Raw genomic sequence first — 17,580 nt, forward strand, 5'->3', positions numbered from 1 at the left:
GGATTCAACATGTGGACTTTAAATGGGCTCATATGTCGGCCTATAAAGATCGGTAAACCAAAAGAAACAAATGGGGATATTTACGTCTTTTTCCACGAGGAAACCCTAAAGAACCCTAATGATATCGTTTCGTCTGTAATTGTGTGTGTATATATATATTTCATCCTAAGTCAATCTTGTCATCAGCTCAGAACTTTACATTCTCGCCGTCTCTGTTTTTTTTCCAGTGTCCCTTCTAACAATTTTTCGATTAAAAAAAGTTGGCTCCTTTATTATATTCTTCTTAGAATACTCTGTTTTTCTGAAAGATTTTTTTGAAAAGGATCGATTTTTATGAGTTTTTTTGTGTGTGTGTGGAAGAAGAAGAGAGATATGATGATTGAACTTTGTTTCCCTATTGGTTTGATAGCCGATATGATGGCATCTAACGTATTAGCTCTATCTGATCTTTCATCTTCTTCTTCTTCGATTTTGACATGATTAGCTTCGTTTTATAAATTCTGATTCGGATTATATATATAATGAGAGGGTAAAGAGAATGAAGTGATGATTGAACTTTGTTTCCCTATTGGTTTGATCGCCGATATGATGGCATCTTACGTATTAGCTCTATCTGATCATTCTCTCCAAATCCTCTCTGTTTTCCAAAATTTAGATATATATATATATATGTTAGGAACATTGTTTCAAATTTGATTCGTAGTCACTATTGTAGTTAGTTCATCATAAGTAACTACTGTCGATCAATTTACTTGGATATTTCTTCAGTATGAGAAATTGAATCCTTTAATCTGATTAGTTGTCAATAATAAAGCATTATGTAATTCTAAATTCGATGTTCTGAATCGGAAACAGAGTGCATGGCTCATCGTCAATAAAGTCTACGAGCAATTGGACAAGTAATAATTAATCAACCCCTAGCTTAAACTGAGCTGAAGAGTTTGATGTTTTTCTTGACAGTTAAACAAAGAGACTCATTTTTACATGCTGACAAATGATAATTGAAAAAAAATAATCTTAATTAGCTCCTATGATGTGTTAAATCATTCATATTGGTTTTGGACGACTAAGTTGCTTTCTTAACATTTGCAAGAACCGATCATTATATCAGAAAAGACTCGAGAATTCCAAAGATGAGAATGTGGACTTGTTATTAGCTTCTTTCCCCCCCATTCAAGACTACTCTTGCAATCGAACCATAGGAGGAATGTGAAGGACATGGAGCCCTATTCCTACTAAGTGGCGCCCAAGTATCGTAGTAGTAACCAAACAGACAAGTCTTGAACTGGAAAGCACATTGCGCCACACACCAGGTGCAAATTCGGGCTATCTTCAGCGTCACAGTGGACTGAGTTGGGCCTATTTATCGCCTCATGATAATTCTTAGATTGCAAGAAACAATGAGTGTTTACGTAACTTCACTAAGAAATCTATTTACATAGTCTTGAATGAAGACAAGCTCGTGCTGCTTGGTTTACAAAAACACATAGCGAGTCCCCCCCACCAAAAAGAGTTACTTAGAGAAAAAGCAAAGAGGAGAATTCTTATGCCCCTTGGATGACTAAGATTTACTGCTCTTTGCACTTGATAACAAGTGACGAGAACGTTAATCACAGGCGATTAAGGTTTTTAAATGAGCTCATCACATTCTCGTTGAAGAGAATTAAAGAGTTATGATAATGGAAACTGCCAAACTGGTTAAACTTTGTACAGTATTAGCCATTCCCCTCCAAGAGTTTCTCTGATATTAACCATAAACCAAATTAAATACAAAATCACAAAGACACTGGTCTCTCTAGCTATAAATAGGTTTCAGTCAGCTCGATGAAATAGACTAATATTGACCATTTATCTCAGATCCTAAGTTTTAAGAGGACTATAATTTGGAAACATATATAGACTCAAACAAACAAACACCAGAACATGCCAAAGTCATACTTAGATAACATCATCCAATGTTAGAGAAACTCTAGCAGCCATCACCTTTGCCTTTTCTTTCTCCAGCAAAGCTTCTATGTCTAAGCACTTCTGCTTAAACTCCTTCAAATCCCCCTCTAATTCTTGAATCCGAATCTCACCATTTTGCTCTTCCACCTTCTTTTCCTTTACATCCTTTAGCTTTTTCTCCAACCAATCCACCTTAAACCCCGAAACTTTCACGTATGTTAGTGCATTGTCTGCTTCCACCAAATCTTCATTGGATAGCCTCTGTGGTGGTTGGCACAATGTCTCGATTAGGCTGAGCAAGAAAGTCATGCATGCTTTCCTCAGATGTGGGTTCTTTGGTCGGAACTCTTTTGCAATGTCCGGATGTTTTTCAAATATACGCTTCACAAAATCCACCTGCCAGTGAATTTATAAAAAGATGAGTATAAATATATACATATCAAGAGAAGATAATGATCTATCTCCTTACAAAGTATTCATCTTTCTAATGTTTCTTTACCTGTGAAGGAAGAAGTTGGAAACCATTGATGTCCATGAGTTCACTAACTGGTGGAGTCTCGTTGAGCAGTAAGTCATTAGACTTCAGACTATCATAATCTACCTTAACCTTTTTCAGAAGTTGTGTTGACTCTTTAAATTCAAGAGATACATCTAGTATCCCAATAACTTCAAGAACATCTACTTCAGCAACAATATTGAGTTCATCGTTCACAAGGAACCCGCCATCTTTGGCATGAAGATTGGGAAGGGGAAGCATTTCTGACAAACCCCATCCTGGAATCTTTTGATCAAACCACTTGCTTGCTTCTGTAAAATCATAAAAAACAGAGAAGAACAAAAAAATCTAATCACTTCACTTAATCATGTGGACTAAACAACAATATCGAAAAAACTTGGAACCAAACTTTAAAACTAAACTAAAAGTCTAAAAACCACCCAAACTTAAACACCCTTAAGAAACATACAACTCCAAGCCCAAGGAGCCAGAAACTGAAACGTCTAACTAAAGTACTTGTTGTAATGATCACGGGGGTGGGGAAATATAATAACCGTTTCGTTTGGAGCTTTTCTCAGAATGTTGATTAACAACACTTAGGAGATAACGTGCACGTATTCTCCATCCAGGTGGCAGTGATTTATTATCAGCCACTTCCAAAAACAGAGATAAATGACAAGACTTATTGAATCCCTCAGGATGGACAAGAAGATGCCTGCGTTAAAAAACAAAAAGAATACGAACCGTCACCAAAACAAAGGCAAAAAAAAAAAAAGGTCCAAATTGAACGAAAAGCATTAGAAGTTGATACATATAGTTCAATCATCATACCATGTGCAGCCACCCATAACGAATTGATCAGAATAAACGGCCTTAGATTGCAGAGAGGAGAAGTTTGGTATCACCCATGTGAACTTGTTATCGACTAGAGTCCCCATTGAAGTCCTCCGCAATCAAACTACCTCAAACTTGTAGTGGGCGTGAAACCCTAGAACCTACCCGAGAGTGGCACTAACAACCCACACATCCAAATTTGTAAATTAGACTTTAGAGACCCCCCCCGCCTCCCCATTATATGGGTTTCACTTTAGGACTTCGGCCCAATTTACATTTTTCTGGCCCATTATCTGCTTTATACTGGAGACAGAGACGACCATAAGAAAGCGACTTAAAAAACAGAGCGTGTATTGACATGGAAATATGTATCTATTAGCAATGAAATAATCAAACAACTTCAATGGTTCTACCAGTGAAGCTTAACGACAGCTGCTTAAAGTCTTGAGCTGATGAGATGTGTCCTGAAATCAACCAAAACATTAAACCAACCTGAAACCTCATAAAAATAGACTCAGTTTACACACACATAACCAGCTCTGTACCAGTGACGATCTGTTTCATAGACTTGAAAATGAGCCATTTAAAAGGCATTGCTTTTTCATTACTAAAAAGCATGCTTTACATTTACAATATCCTACCCATCTTCACAAAAAGTGGAAACTTGATTTCTCGACATGGGTCACTTTACCTTCCTAAGTTACAAGAGGACTCTAATTACGAAATCTAAAGACTCAAATGAAAATCATCCAATGTTAGAGGAGCTCGTGCAGCCAACACTTTTGCCTTCCCTTTCTCCAGAAGAGCTTCCATGTCTAACCACTTCTGCTTAAAATTCCTTCAATTACTCCTCTAATTCTTGAATCCGAGTGTCACCAGTCTCCTCTTCCTCTTCCTTTACTTAATCCAGCTTCTTCTCCAACCAGTCCACCTTAAAGCCTGCATCTTTCACGTATGCTTCTGCTTCCACCATATCTTCACTGGAGAGCTCATGAGGTGACTGGCTGAGTAGGACATTCATGCATGCTGTTTCTCAGATGTTGGTTCTTTGCATGGAATCCTAATGCAATGTCTGGGTATTTTATAAAAAAAAATACGGCTTACAAATTTTCACCTACAAATGGAAAAGGATGAATTAAGTAAGAACTCATATGTAGACATATCCAGAAACACAAGGGTATGCACTTGTGGTGGGTGACTTTTAAGTTTAATTCTCTATAATTAAAAGTGTTCTACTTCTGACAAGTCAAAGAAAGACAAAAACCATCTCTGTCCCAAAACCAACAAAAAGAAGAAGAAGAATTAAAAGTGTTCTTCTTACCTGTGACGGAAGGACGTGAAATCCATGGACATTCATCCTGGTTTCCTTCTCTAGTTGAGTCTCATTGAGTACATCACTAGGAACTGCACCACCATCATTTAGCTTAGTCTTTTTCAGAGGACTGCTTGCCTCTTCAGATTTCTCTCCGGATTTCTCTACAGACTCATCTTCAGATTCCACTAAGACAACAGCTACTTTGCCAAAAACTTTTAAAATAGCTACTGTGATTATAATCTTGACTTCTCCATTAACTAGAAAACCCACTGTCTTTTTTAAGAAGGTCGAAGCGGGGAATCATTGCTTCAAAACAAGCAGCGGGAGTCTGTTGATCAAACCACTTGTATTTCGCTGTAAAGAAAGCAAACCACTTGTTTTGAAGTGTAGAAAGAATTCACCTCTCTCTCTCGATTCTAATTCTAACACTCTCTCTACTGAGTACTGACCTAACCTGAATAGAGATGAGATGTCCAATTCTCAAATTTTGTCAATGGTTGAAACAGTCAAAGTTAGATTGAACCAGGACAAGGAATGTTTTCAGTTTTACTACAAGACTAACTCTAAGACTAACTCTTCTCACTGTAATAACAAGACAGTTTCTCGTGACTCAAATGAGCTCTGCATCGTTGTTGCATGTAAAGTACACATCTTAATGCATCATCTGATTCTTACTTCATATCCAAAGACCACTTGTTTGTACAAGGTGGTAATATAGCTGATTTGATTAGTGCATGGCCTTTGCGTTTAAAAGGTTTTAAGACGCAAAGCGCCCGTTGGAGAAAGTCAGAAAGATGGGCTTGTCTCTGAGCTGGATGCTAAACCGACTCGGGTTTCATTCCCAAAACAGAAAACTAACCTAAAGCAACAAACATTCACACCTAGACAACCAGATTACTCAAAGAGCTTCTAACCCCCAAGAAAAGATGGTGCAACTCACCTTTGGATCTAATAAAATCATGTGGTGGTAGTTCATTTAATAAAGAGTATATCCTAATTATATGACTTACCATGAATTTTTTTCTTGAAAATCTCCACAATCTCCTTAGGATCGATTTTAGTCTGTCCGTAGCCATCAGTCTCGTTCATTTCCTGCAAACATAATACTGATTGCTTTAGCACCAATCACTAATGAGGATAGATATTACCTCTTCTAAATTTATGGAGATGACATATATACATCGATCCCTGCCAACAGGACGTTCTGAAGTAATGCCACACTTTAATAAGCCATTTCTACGAATGCACATGATGCTTCAAAAGTAACAATTTCAATACCTGTTCAGCTAAAATGACAAGTTGATAGATGGCAGCAGGTATACATCTCCAGCAATAAGCATGCAAGACTTTCCCTGTAGATATCATAAACGTTAGTTGTAGTTTGACAGAGAGTAACAAACAATGCCATCAAATCATCTCCACTGTATTTTGAAAAAGCATACCTACTGCTTCCTTAGGTAACAATATTAATGTAGGACCTGAGTTAGCAAAGTGATACTTCTCCTCCACCAATCAATTTCACTAGCTCATCATGTACAATCTGCAACATAGCCAAGATAAGAAGCCACACTTCAGTCAAGTTTAATGTTTCCGAGCCAGCTACCAAGGCTAATAATTCATGTATAAAAAAAATAGCAGTGAAAAAAAATCGAACCTTAGCCTTTGAGTTTGATCTGCAAGCAGCCTCCTCGAGTCCACCAGTCAACAGACAAACTCTTCACTTGGCTCCTAGTGTTATGTGTATCTTCCATGGCCAGCAACAGTCTTCCATTTCACCCAACTCAATAGCTATCGTCTCGCTTCTGAACAGAGAATATCACAAAGAAGACAAAATAACAAAAGAAAAAATTTACAAAACCACCCAACAGAGATCAAAACGAAAAAAAAAAAGAAGCAGAATTGGAAGGCAAACCGTGGAGGAGACAGGAGAGAGAAGCTGAATTACAACTCGTATAACTGGAAGTCAGTACTTTGCACTCATTATCTTCTTCTGTATATCTTCAGCATCTTCTTGACGCATCTTACAACTTCTGTTGCCTTCTCTACAAATGATATCACATATCCCCTTCCTAGAATTTGTCCAGCCATTCGATCTTGATAAAAGGGTACAAGATCCTCCATCCGCTCTCCACGTCCTACCAGTTTAATCGGTTTTCCGTATACCTATTGACACCCAATTAAGAGTAAACTATTAACGTAAAACGTTAATTAAGTAAACTTCTATGACATAATTAATCAAAGAAGAAGAACACAAACCTCCTTTTGACACTCAAAGCAACACCACCTCTTAAATCACCATCTAGCTTTGCCACAATGGCTCCTGTGTGATTCCTATATATTGAATGTTGCCACCAGAGCTGTAGGAAACACATAAGTTTATATTAGTATATGACAGATACAGGTGCAGTTCTGAAACAAAGTCATTTTCAGGATGTTTCGAATCTTCTTGACGTAGAATACAAATAGCATACCTGCAGCTTCTTGTCCAGTAATGGCATCAACAACTAGTAACACTTCTCTGGGGTACACTAATTTCTTCACGTCTTTTAATTCGTCCATCATTGGCTTTATCTATCTGTCACAAAGAGTCAATTTCATAACCAAATCGGCAATGAATTTATGATACAACAATGACTCTCAAAGAAGAAAAAATTACCTAAAGCCTCCCTGCAGAATCCATAATATCTAGATTACTCCTTTTAGCTTCTTTTAGACCTTGCTTTAGCTATATCTGAAGGTTGGTATACATCTTCAGCAGTAAGCATGCAAGACTTCCCCTGTAGATATCATAAATGTCAGTGTAATTTGACTGAGAGTAACCATCAAAATCTCGACTTTATTTTGAAAAAGCATAACTGCTGCTTCTTTGGGTAACAAGCTTGGCATTTGAGTTTGATCTGCAAGCAGCCTCCTCGAGTCCACCAGTCAACTGAACAAACACCTCGGCTTTATAAATAAATCCAAACTATAGTGTTTCTGAATACAATTAGAAATGGAGGTGAAGTGTATGTATACCTGAAAGAAAGCATCCCATCCCAGACAAACCCGAAATCTAAGAAGTTGTTTCTGTCACTAGCTTGAAGCATATCTTCATAGTATACCGCTGCAGCCGCAGGCAAAGTTTTGAGGAAGTGGACAAGGGAAGACAAACACCTATCTATACTTAGCTTCAAGCCTTTCAAACACATACAATTTACGCAAAACTGCAAAACGAAACATAAACCTGAGATTCTTGTTACACTATTGACAAAAAAAAAAAACAGAAACAAATAAAACACAACGTACCTGCTTCATGACTCCATTTAGCTCTCTATACAGGCCCTGCTCTTGTATCTGAAATTGCGTTACGATTTATAAATTAACAAATAAAACAGAATCTGCAATTTAAAGCAACTTGCTGACTTAAAGATTGGCAAATTGAAGTGGACGCGGAAGGAAGACGTGTTGAGTCAAAGACACCTATAACTAGAAGAAACAGTTTGATGTTGTTACCTTTTTGGTTCTGAATCTTCTTCATTCTTCAAACCCATAGCGTATCTCCGATCTGCACAAAAATAGAGAATTAGAAGAAGCTTCGTTAACTATTGATTTAGCTTCAAGCTTTTCTGAACCAAAACAACGATCTAAATAAAAAGCAAAGTTGAGGAAGCGGACAAGGGAAGAGAAAGACCTTTATATACCTTATACTTAGCTTCAAGCTTTTCAAACACATCCAATTTATGCAAACCTGCGCAAAACGAAACATAAACCTGAGATTCTTGTTACACTGTTGATAAAATAAAATAAAAAGCCATAAACAAAAAAAAAAAAACACACAATGTACCTGCTTCTTGACTGTACATTGTATCTTCAATCCTCTTGGCTGCCTTTTCTTCTCCAAGTCCGTATTTCAAAAGCACTGCAGCGCTCAGAATGGTTGACAATTGGTTCGCCTTATCCTGGAAATTCAAAATCATGCGGGTTTATGTATGTTCAGAACCATGTAAAGATTCAAAGAGTCCAGGTCCCTGAATTAAACATGCGGGTTTATGTATGTTCAGACAAGATCGTACTTCTGCATACTCAAAGATCAGATTGTTTTATATTATACCGAATCACTGAGACTGGGCAGCATTCCTATGCTTCCGGTAATCATTGAAGCTTCATCGGATAATATATCACCAAAAACGTTGTTTGTAACAATGGTGTCAAACTGCGTATATGAAACAATTAACCCATTGTAAGTATTTACATAATTCCCAAAGCGCCATCAACACTAACTAGTTTGGCAAATACACCTACCTGTTTGGGGTCACTAAGAAGCTGCATCGTAGCATTGTCAACATACATATGTGACAGCTCAACATCAGGATATTCAGAGGATAGAGCTGTTACTCATTTCATCCGTAAAATTGTGGCCTGCAGAGAAAAAATCGCATTGATATTAGTGTTATATGTGTTCCACAAGAGAGAGGAAAACAAGTAAAAGAAAACGTAATTACCAACCTTGCTTCCAAGACATTAGCTTTGATATCAGAGTTATATGCGTTTCCGAGCAGTCTTGAAGGCAACAAGAGCAACGTATCAATCTGCGAAACATAAGAAATGCTTAAAAATATTAGTCCATAGTACTGAACAATTTATCCTCGGAAATCTGTACCTGAGATTTTCAATCAAGCACCTCGTGGGTCTTTTCAGTATTAAACCAAATTCTTTGCCATTCTCATTGGTCTTTATGCCCCTTGGCTCCCTAAAGTAAATACCTGTTAGCATGAGACATCCTACTTAAAGATATTGTCCCACTACAGAACGAGAAAAAAAAGAATTACGATCAGTTTTAATAAACTAATTAAATTGACCTCATGCAAGCTCTTCTACAACCATTAGATCAACACCTTCTGCTACCTCTCTCTTTATGGTGAAAGCATCCACTTAACTGTACATAAAAAACAATAATCTGAAGTTCATACAAGAAACAAAGTTCAGCAAGAAATATCTGAGATTAGGCTGAGGATGGTTACCTGTGGGCTAGGGCAGAACTATAGCAGGTCTCAGATTTGCAAAGACTTCAAGACATGCACGAAGCTGAAGTAACCCCTTCTCAGGCCTCAGATGCTTTTCATTTTTATCCCACTTGTACCTTAAATTGTACCAACATCAAAATATGAGAAACTGTAAATCCCAAAAAAAAGTTAGAGCAATTAACATAAAAGTTGGGACAAGATAGAAGACAGACCTTCCAATGGCTACAAGAAGCACATTCTTTTGCAGCGATCCGGAAAGGGAACTCCCAAAGCAGCGCTTCCAATGGGCTTCTCCCGGAAGCTAAATTCCACTCCTGATACAGAGCACAGACGCAATGTCTTAAACATATCAGTGGCAAAGATACACCCCCTTTGATTACAACCAAATAAACCCTACCCACAATTCTAAATCCCTTTCTTCAAAAAAAAAAAATCTCGCCATCTTTCAATTAGACAGAAAACAGAAAGTTCTCGCAAATGAACAAGAGAGAGAACCTTCCAAAGATCCAGCTTGCTGAAGCACATTTTTGGCAATTGAGACAACCTCCGGCCGCGAGATCTGAAACAATATCACCAACAATGAACCAGTCAGAATTGTATCGAACTGGAACATCACAAAGTTAAAATGCATTTTGTAAGAATCATTGCAGTCAATACATGAGGAACTGGAAAAATTGTTCCAAATTGGACTGGCTTTACGAAAAGAAAACCTGTCATGGGTGCTGAACAAGATCCATCGCAGCGGTTTCAATCAACAGATGACTCACTTCAACCTCAGGATACTCTGAAGCCATTGCTGTGACAACATTGATCCCTGCACCCAAAGAAATTTCAGGAAAAAACACATGGATTATGGATGTATTTCATCATTTCTAATTCAGCAAAGAAAGACACAATCTTCGACTCTTTCATAACCAAAACAAATGGAAAAATTATAAACACGATCAAGAGCAAAATTATATTTTTGGCTAAACACTTATAGCTCCCGGATGATCAGAAGGTCAACCCCTTCAGCTGTGTCATTTTTTAGATATGTCAAATCAACCAACTAAGGCATAGAAAATGTCCAAAGACAATGAAGTTAAAGACTTTGATGAACATAAGCAGTGATACTGTACCTGTGGTAATACTGTGATCGGTCACAAATACTTCAAAGATCTGCACGAAGCTGCAACACACACCTGTTTCACCCAAAAGAAACAAACAAAATGATTAAAAAGCAAACTCGACTTACTTTTATGGAAGTGGACAAGGGAACAAGAACCAATGTTACCTTTTCATCAGTTTCATGTTGTTACTGTAAGAAAGCCGGCTACCGTTTTTGTTCTGAATCTACTTCATCCCTGAAAAAATCTGAATCATCATTCAATGAATCTACTTCATACCGGCACACATGAACACACCTTTTACCCAAAAGAAAGAAACGAACATATTATTAATCTTACCTCTAAAATATAAATACCAGGTGGAAACAACGCTTTCTCAACAGCCTTTTCATAATTCTCAAAGTAATCACGGAGTCCCACATTTGGATTCTCCACTTAAGACACTTTCGTTGAAGCTATTGAAGATGTCTCTTGTTTGAAGATGAAATTCCTGCAACAGTAAGAAAACGAGTCCTTGTACATTAATAAAACAGATCCATCAAGCTATGAATATGTTCTAATGTGATGATAATCTCTGATGGAGGGTATTTACCTTGAGTTCTGGCAGATGTGGAGAACTTCTTTGTGGTGCAGGCAAAAGCTGGAGCTATGGAGTGAAGAGCTTAATTTGTGTAAGGAGCTTAACAGACATCTTCAACTATTGGCAAGAAACAAGAGAAAAAACAAAAAGTTAGTTAGAATCGTTTATAAGTTTCATGGAAACAATAACTGTAAGGAAACAGAGAATAAAGATTGATGATTACATTCACCATCATCTGCCTGATTATAATCGTCGTCATCATCATCGAAGTCTTGATTCTACAAAAACAAACATTTAAGAAGAAGAAAGTTTTAAAGCAACTTGAGAAGAAGAATCACAATGTTGCATTCCACCATTAATTTGGACAATAAGTGGAACCTGATCATAATCTCCGTAATCAGATTCTTCTCCCTCTAATTCTTCAACTTCTTCATCATTTTCTCCTTCTTCTTTCCCTTCAGCCTAACCAAACATAACTCAAAAACGTTAGTGTGTCTGTGTTCAGCTCAAAAGACAATTTTACTGCAAAATGTTTTGTTTTTCATACCTTATACTTAGCTTCAAGCTTTTCAAACACATCCAATTTATGAAACCCTGCAAAATAAAACATAAACCTGAGATTCTCGTTAAACTGTTGATAAAAAAGAACAAGAAACAAATAAAACACAATGTACCTGCTTCTTGACTCCATTTAGCTCTCTTAACAGATCGTTCTCTTCGAGTATCTGAAATTGCATTATAGTTTACAAATTAACAAATAGATATAACCTGCGATTACGCTAACTTAAAAGATTGGCAAATTAAAGTGGACGAGAAAGGAAGACGTATTGAGTCAAAGACACCTACAACTAAAAGAATCAGTTTGATATTGTTACCTTTTTGGTTCTGAATCTTCATCATTCTTCAAACCCATATAGCATATCTCCAATCTGCACAAAAATAGAGCATTAGAAGAAGCTTCGTTAACTATTGATTTTTTTTGAAGTCTGAACTAAAAGAACAACCTAGATAAAAAGCAAATTTGAGGAATCAGACAAGGAAAGAGACAGACCTATATATACCTTATACTTAGCTTCAAGCTTTTCAAACACATTCAATTTATGCAAAACGAATCATTTAGCTCTCTTCACAGGCCGCTCTTCGAGTATCTGAAATCGCATTACGATTTCTACCTTATACTTAATTTTAAGCTTTTCAAGCAAACCTGCAAAACGAAACATAAACCTGAGATTCTTGTTACACTGTTAAATATTAAAAAAAAAAAAAAAAGCCAGAAACAAATAAAAACACAATGTACCTGAAATTGCATTATGATTTTATAAGTTAACAATTGCATTGACTAGAAGATGAATCTACTAAAACAAATAAAAGAGAAGAGATGGATCAAAATCCAAACAAACCTCCAAGAAGCTCTTTAGGGGAATTTATCAGGACTAAGAAGAAGAAGAGAATCATAGAAAGATCCCTTCTTATTAGACTTGACCTTGGGCTTCAACGAGTCTCGTGCTCTGATATGATTGTGTAAAACTTTGAGAAAAAGCTCTTAGCTTTAAGAGGGGAAATACACAAAAGCAAATTTTGAGGAAGCGGACAAGGGAAGACAAATGCCTATATATATACCTTTTAATCAGTTTAAATGTTGTTATACTAACTGAGTTACTGTTAGAACGCCGGCGACTGAGAAATACGACGATAAATACGCCATGGAAACAACAAGGTCCTCCCATCCTCACTTGCAAAAGGACACTATGTAGCACCATATCAAAATTCATCAAAGATGGTAAGTGTTGATTAGAAGACAAGTGAGTGATCGTATATCAAATTCTCTTAATAATAACAAAATAAACTAACCGAGAATTTTACTCACACAGATGGTGAAAGAAGAGGATTTATTCCAGTGCAGGCATCATCCATAATTCTTCAGATTGGTAGAGCCGTCGAGCTAGTAGCTAGCTGTGATATGTTCACTAGTTTCCCCTGCAGTCAATGAGACAATCAATCAACACATGAAATTAAAAAAAAAAAAAACCAACAATCAGTCAAATTAATAATAAGATGAGAGAGTTAAAGAGAAATACGCCATGGAAACAACAAGGTCATCCCATCCTCACTTTCAAAAGGACATTGTCTTGCACCATATCTAAATTCATCAAAGATTCTGAGAGTTAATTAGAAGACGAGAGACAGTGATCATATATCAAAGGAATTTTACTTACACATGGCTTGATACTCGTGAATCAGATTGGTAGAGGTAACAGCTATGTTTGGAATCTCACATCAATGAAGTCCCAACAATACAATGATTCTTTATTACGCATATCTTAACTCATCACTCAGACCTGCAACCAAAACCATCAATGGTATTAAGAAAAAGCTCATCAATCACTAGAATCAGTTCTAGATTTGGCACTGCACTATGAAGTGTGAAATTGTTACTGGAAATTGTTCTTTTCATACCTTTTACTCAGCCTAACAAAACATAACTCAAAAACGTTATTGTGAAGAGCTCCGAAAAATAATTTACTGGAGGTTGTGTTTTTTCATACCTTAAACTTAGCTTCAAGCATTTTTCAAACACATCCAATTTATGCAAACCTGCAAAACGAAACATAAACCTGCGATTCTTGTTACACTGTTGATTAAAAAAACATAAACAAATAAAACACAATATACCTGCTTCTTGACTCCATTTAAAAAAGAAGAATCAGTTTGACGTTGTTACCTTTTTGGTTCTGACTGAATCTTCTTCATTCTTAAAACCCATAGCATATCTCCGATCTGCACAAAAACAGAGAATTAGAGGAAGCTTCCTTAATATATTCTTCTAAGTCTGAATTATAACAACCTTATTGAAAAAAAATCTGAGATTATATTACTGGAAATTGTTTCTTTTCATACCGTATACTTAGCTTCAAGCTTTTCAAGCAAACCTGCAAAACGAAACATAAACCTGAGATTCTTGTTACACTATTGATAAAACAAATAAAAAGAAGAAACAAATAGAACAATGTACCTGATTCTTGACCCCATCCATTTAGCTCTCTTCACAGGCCGAGCTCTTCTTCGAGTATCTGAAATTGCATTATGATTTATAAGTTAACAATTGCATTGACTAGAAGATGAATCTACTAAAACAAATAAAAGAGAAGAGATGAATCAAAATCCAAACAAACCTCCAAGAAGATCTTTAGGGGAAGTGATCAGGACTAAGAAGAAGAAGAGAATCATAGAAAGAAAGATCCCTTCTTATTAGACTTGACCTTGGGCTTCAACGAGTCCTCTCATTCTCTGATATGATTGTGAAAAAATTTGAGAAAAAGCTCTTAGCTTTAAGAGGGAAATACAGAAAAAAAAAAGAAGCAAATTTTGAGGAAGCGGACAAGGGAAGACAAAGACCTATATATATATATATACCTTTTAATCAATCAGTTTGAATGATGTTGTTACTTACTGTTAGAACGCCTGCGTTACTCAAAAGAAAGAAAACAATTAAAGAGCAAAAAATCGAGTCACTTTTATAAAAAGCGGACAAGGGAAAGACAAAAGACACAATTTTGATTACCTTTTTAATCGACCAGTTTGATATTGTAAGAACGCCGGCGACCCTTTAATTGTTCTGAATCTAAGGGCTCGACTGGTTCAAACGCTGCGGTTGCGGTTGCGGTTGCGGGAGATTGCGGAAGTGGGCGATTGCGGTTTCAAGCGTTATTAAGCGTTTTGAACGACTGGTTTAGCGGTTTAAAATTGGTGCGTTTGCGGGAGGTTTACGACTGGTTGACCAGCGGGTGCAATAGCGGTTGAAACATAAATAAATGTGATATATAATTATATAAATGTTTTAAAATATCAAAAACTTTATTAAACTTGATTTCTAATTAAAATTCATTAAAAATACTAAAATAATTATTTAAAAATAAATAAATTTCATAGTGAAATACTTATTACTTTATGCATTTGACTTTTTACCAAAACTTTAATCAAGTAATTTGATAAATGACTAAACATATGTTTTAGATCGTAAATCTTCTTTCTTAAATCTCACACACTCAATAAGTTCTGTGGGCCAGTATTTGCATCAATAGTTATGATCAAGCAAGAGTTGAGAAGAGTCACTCGTGATTTGTTTTTATATTTTTCACAAATAATCTTATTTTTTTAAATTTCTGATGAAATGTTATATTTATTTAGATTTTTTTGAACTTATGTGCGATGTACCATTAAATTTACATCAAGTTTTCGGGTTATTGTTAATTGAAATCTTATTTTCTTCCAATTGTTTATTTTTTAATATTCTCAATCGTATCCGTAGTTCATTTTCTCCCATCCTTAATGAATAAAATATTTAGGTAAAAGATATATATATATATATAAAATATTTCATTATCATTGATTTGTTTCAAGTTTTTTCAAAAAAAAAAAAAAATTCCAAACGCAAACGCCCGCAACCGCAAACGCTTGCGGGAAGCAGCTTTTGGAATTCAGCGGTTGGGAGCGATTGGAAGCGGCTGGGAGCGATTGAAAGCGATTTGTGTGATTGGCACCAACCGCTAGCAACCACTACCACCCGCAAACGCAGCGTTTGCGGGAAGTAGCGGGAGAACCAGTCGACACCTAAGTCATTGTCCTTCAGGTTGGAACACAACACCTGCTTCACTCAAAAGAAAGAAAACAAACAAACAAACTCTTGATTTTCAGAAAGCAAAAAACATTCACCACGAAAATCAAAACCGATTCATCTTAGGGTTTTAGAAGGAAACACGAAACGATACCTACTCTGAATTCTCCAGTCCGTTTGCTCTCTCTCTGTCTCGCTCTCTCACTCGCTCTGTCTCGCTCTTCCTGGTTGGAACACGAACAAAGACCTGTTTCACCCAAAAGAAAGAAACAAACCCATCAATTAAGAGCAAACCCATTACACAAACAAAAGCGAAACTCTTGATTTCAGAAAGCAAAAACATTCACCACGAAAATCAAAATCGATTCACCTTAGGGTTTAAGAAGGAAACACGAAACAATACCTCCTCTGACTTCTTCATGTCTGTTTGCTCTCTCTCTCTCTCTCTCTTGTCGCCATTATAATCGAACCCTCTCTCTCGCTCTCTGAATAAGTGAAGAGCGTTTGTGAACTGATTATGATTTTTCTACCTGAGACAGAGTCGGTGTATTTATAAACAGAGACGACCGATATAAAAAAAAGAAAAAAGGAAATAACCCTAACGCCAAAAACGAAATCACATTTTTTGCTAATTAAATCAGTAATCACTATAAGAAGCCAAAAAGAACATTATACTAACCAGTTTTGCCACTGGGCTTCTATAATTGGGCCTCACTAATTCGTATTTTTCCACTGGGCCTAACAATCGAACTATGTTTCTCTTGGGAGACAACTCACAATACAATGTACGTATTTTATGTGTCACAAACTCACAAACAATTTATAAATTAGAAGAGATGAAGACATAAAGCGTTAACAATATTATCGGAGAAGAACATAACAAGAAAACTTTTGAAATCAAGGTAACAAAGATGTGGTCTTTTATTCAATCATCCCTGTAATTAGATGACGCCACATATCCTTAAGTACGTACGTAAGACCGTTATTAGGCTTTCATGACTGGTGACTTTCTAATTCAAACAACATCCTCGAAACCAAGTCGAGCACTGTCGGATCTAGCTTCGTTCTCTTCATTCTTCCGTTCCGTTTCAAGAGCCCACAACACACGCCTCTGTTCCACGATCATACCATCCAGCTCTCTCATCCGAGCCCCACGTGCTTCCATTTTCTTCTTCTTCACGCAAAGCTCCTCCAGCTTCTTTTTCAACCAGTCCAACTCGAAACCTACCTCCACCAGTTCATAGAGCGTGTTCTCCGCATCTCTTAGCTCCTCCTCTGTTAGCTCCTGAGGAGCTAAGCAAATTATGTCGATGAGGTCGAGGAGGTTGTTCATGTAAGCATTCTTCACCATTTGGTTCTTCGGACGAATGTTCATTGCGGTTTCTGGGTGTTTTTCAAAGATTCTCCTAACACAGTCCACCTGAGAACGAGATTAACGTAAAAACTACAAACCTTACTTAATAATATGAAGAGAAGATTGGAGTTACAATGGAGATGTTTTTTTTTCTCACCTCTGAATAGAAAATTCGAAAGCCATTGACCTCCACGGTTCCATCACCATTCCACATTGTTACGATCAAAGTCTTTCGTGATACGGAGAAGTTGTAATGACAGAGCTGGCAAAAGGAGTTTTGTGTGTTTGAGGAGTTTCTTGCTGTAACTGATGATATATAAATGAAGAAGA

At 36.7% G+C, this 17,580-nt stretch overlaps 3 protein-coding genes, 1 long non-coding RNA gene, 2 other non-coding genes and 1 pseudogene across 21 annotated transcripts; 2 read left to right on the plus strand and 5 right to left on the minus strand.

Moving 5' to 3' along the window:
* The first annotated feature begins 365 nt into the window (after positions 1 to 365).
* LOC147939091 (small nucleolar RNA Z102/R77) lies at positions 366 to 452 on the plus strand. The gene has a single exon (XR_015567714.1). It is a non-coding gene; the product is annotated as a small nucleolar RNA Z102/R77 (small nucleolar RNA).
* Positions 453 to 536: 84 nt separating this feature from the next.
* LOC147939092 (small nucleolar RNA Z102/R77) lies at positions 537 to 623 on the plus strand. Its single transcript, XR_015567713.1, has one exon. It is a non-coding gene; the product is annotated as a small nucleolar RNA Z102/R77 (small nucleolar RNA).
* A 1,072-nt stretch (positions 624 to 1,695) lies between these two features.
* On the minus strand, positions 1,696 to 3,492 carry LOC104712511 (MATH domain and coiled-coil domain-containing protein At3g58210-like). The gene is made up of 4 exons (XM_010429428.3): positions 3,275 to 3,492; positions 2,998 to 3,158; positions 2,447 to 2,754; positions 1,696 to 2,343 (listed from the first exon to the last, which is right to left on the minus strand). The coding sequence occupies exons 1-4, from the start codon at positions 3,379 to 3,381 to the stop codon at positions 1,939 to 1,941; spliced, it is 981 nt and encodes a 326-aa protein (XP_010427730.1). The 5' UTR covers positions 3,382 to 3,492; the 3' UTR covers positions 1,696 to 1,938.
* Positions 3,493 to 3,842: 350 nt separating this feature from the next.
* Positions 3,843 to 7,151, minus strand: LOC147939093 (MATH domain and coiled-coil domain-containing protein At3g58220-like; annotated as a pseudogene). The gene is made up of 6 exons (XR_015566271.1): positions 7,064 to 7,151; positions 5,871 to 5,944; positions 5,603 to 5,684; positions 4,599 to 4,891; positions 4,396 to 4,492; positions 3,843 to 4,349 (listed from the first exon to the last, which is right to left on the minus strand). The product of XR_015566271.1 is annotated as an MATH domain and coiled-coil domain-containing protein At3g58220-like (transcript).
* Positions 5,870 to 9,511, minus strand: LOC104715759 (3-isopropylmalate dehydrogenase 2, chloroplastic-like). 15 transcript variants are annotated; one of them, XM_087467753.1, is made up of 17 exons: positions 9,431 to 9,511; positions 9,253 to 9,334; positions 9,078 to 9,160; positions 8,874 to 8,990; positions 8,683 to 8,784; positions 8,416 to 8,530; positions 8,263 to 8,319; positions 8,085 to 8,136; positions 7,878 to 7,925; positions 7,608 to 7,795; positions 7,249 to 7,521; positions 7,064 to 7,167; positions 6,849 to 6,949; positions 6,505 to 6,755; positions 6,247 to 6,394; positions 6,035 to 6,132; positions 5,870 to 5,944 (listed from the first exon to the last, which is right to left on the minus strand). In XM_087467753.1, exons 4-9 carry the CDS (start codon positions 8,919 to 8,921, stop codon positions 7,895 to 7,897), a joined length of 405 nt encoding a protein of 134 aa, XP_087323879.1. In that variant the 5' UTR covers positions 8,922 to 8,990; positions 9,078 to 9,160; positions 9,253 to 9,334; positions 9,431 to 9,511; the 3' UTR covers positions 5,870 to 5,944; positions 6,035 to 6,132; positions 6,247 to 6,394; positions 6,505 to 6,755; positions 6,849 to 6,949; positions 7,064 to 7,167; positions 7,249 to 7,521; positions 7,608 to 7,795; positions 7,878 to 7,894. The 15 variants fall into 15 exon arrangements, with proteins under 15 accessions (XP_087323879.1, XP_087323882.1, XP_087323883.1 ...); XM_087467756.1 differs by lacking the exons at positions 5,870 to 5,944; positions 6,035 to 6,132; positions 6,247 to 6,394; positions 6,505 to 6,755; positions 6,849 to 6,949 and having other exon boundaries at positions 7,137 to 7,167; positions 7,608 to 7,695; positions 7,783 to 7,795; positions 8,273 to 8,319; XM_087467757.1 differs by lacking the exons at positions 5,870 to 5,944; positions 6,035 to 6,132; positions 6,247 to 6,394; positions 6,505 to 6,755; positions 6,849 to 6,949 and having other exon boundaries at positions 7,137 to 7,163; positions 7,249 to 7,369; positions 7,449 to 7,521; positions 8,273 to 8,319.
* An 81-nt stretch (positions 9,512 to 9,592) lies between these two features.
* LOC104712514 (uncharacterized) lies at positions 9,593 to 16,502 on the minus strand. The gene is made up of 20 exons (XR_015567302.1): positions 16,267 to 16,502; positions 16,046 to 16,143; positions 15,893 to 15,926; positions 14,844 to 14,903; positions 14,696 to 14,743; positions 14,455 to 14,569; positions 12,343 to 12,485; positions 12,157 to 12,210; positions 11,956 to 12,006; positions 11,829 to 11,875; positions 11,660 to 11,743; positions 11,505 to 11,559; positions 11,294 to 11,398; positions 11,041 to 11,191; positions 10,869 to 10,938; positions 10,714 to 10,776; positions 10,306 to 10,409; positions 10,091 to 10,154; positions 9,808 to 9,909; positions 9,593 to 9,711 (listed from the first exon to the last, which is right to left on the minus strand). It is a non-coding gene; the product is annotated as an uncharacterized LOC104712514 (long non-coding RNA).
* Positions 16,503 to 16,911: 409 nt separating this feature from the next.
* On the minus strand, positions 16,912 to 17,464 carry LOC104712516 (MATH domain and coiled-coil domain-containing protein At2g42465-like). Its single transcript, XM_010429429.2, has 2 exons — positions 17,408 to 17,464; positions 16,912 to 17,316 (listed from the first exon to the last, which is right to left on the minus strand). The coding sequence occupies exons 1-2, from the start codon at positions 17,462 to 17,464 to the stop codon at positions 16,912 to 16,914; spliced, it is 462 nt and encodes a 153-aa protein (XP_010427731.1).
* Positions 17,465 to 17,580: the final 116 nt, after the last annotated feature.

This window comes from Camelina sativa, chromosome 9, assembly GCF_030686135.1.
Source record: "Camelina sativa cultivar CO46 ecotype springtype chromosome 9, ASM3068613v1".
Taxonomy (NCBI): Eukaryota; Viridiplantae; Streptophyta; class Magnoliopsida; order Brassicales; family Brassicaceae; genus Camelina; species Camelina sativa.

What these genes read in the sequence shown, in the direction of transcription:
- LOC104712511 (XM_010429428.3), bottom strand. Translation starts at nt 3,381, where the DNA reads ATGGGGACTCTAGTCGATAACAAGTTCACATGGGTGATACCAAACTTC. An exon ending in GTTATGGGTGGCTGCACATG is followed by an intron (nt 3,159 to 3,274) that starts GTATGATGATTG and finishes TTTTTAACGCAG; the next exon opens with GCATCTTCTTGTCCATCCTG. An exon ending in GAAAAGCTCCAAACGAAACG is followed by an intron (nt 2,755 to 2,997) that starts GTTATTATATTT and finishes ATGATTTTACAG; the next exon opens with AAGCAAGCAAGTGGTTTGAT.
- LOC104715759 (XM_087467753.1), bottom strand. Translation starts at nt 8,921, where the DNA reads ATGTATGTTGACAATGCTACGATGCAGCTTCTTAGTGACCCCAAACAG. An exon ending in TTCTTAGTGACCCCAAACAG is followed by an intron (nt 8,785 to 8,873) that starts GTAGGTGTATTT and finishes TCATATACGCAG; the next exon opens with TTTGACACCATTGTTACAAA. An exon ending in GAAGATTCAGAACCAAAAAG is followed by an intron (nt 7,926 to 8,084) that starts GTAACAACATCA and finishes ACGCAATTTCAG; the next exon opens with ATACAAGAGCAGGGCCTGTA.
- LOC104712516 (XM_010429429.2), bottom strand. Translation starts at nt 17,464, where the DNA reads ATGTGGAATGGTGATGGAACCGTGGAGGTCAATGGCTTTCGAATTTTC. An exon ending in TTCGAATTTTCTATTCAGAG is followed by an intron (nt 17,317 to 17,407) that starts GTGAGAAAAAAA and finishes TCTCGTTCTCAG; the next exon opens with GTGGACTGTGTTAGGAGAAT.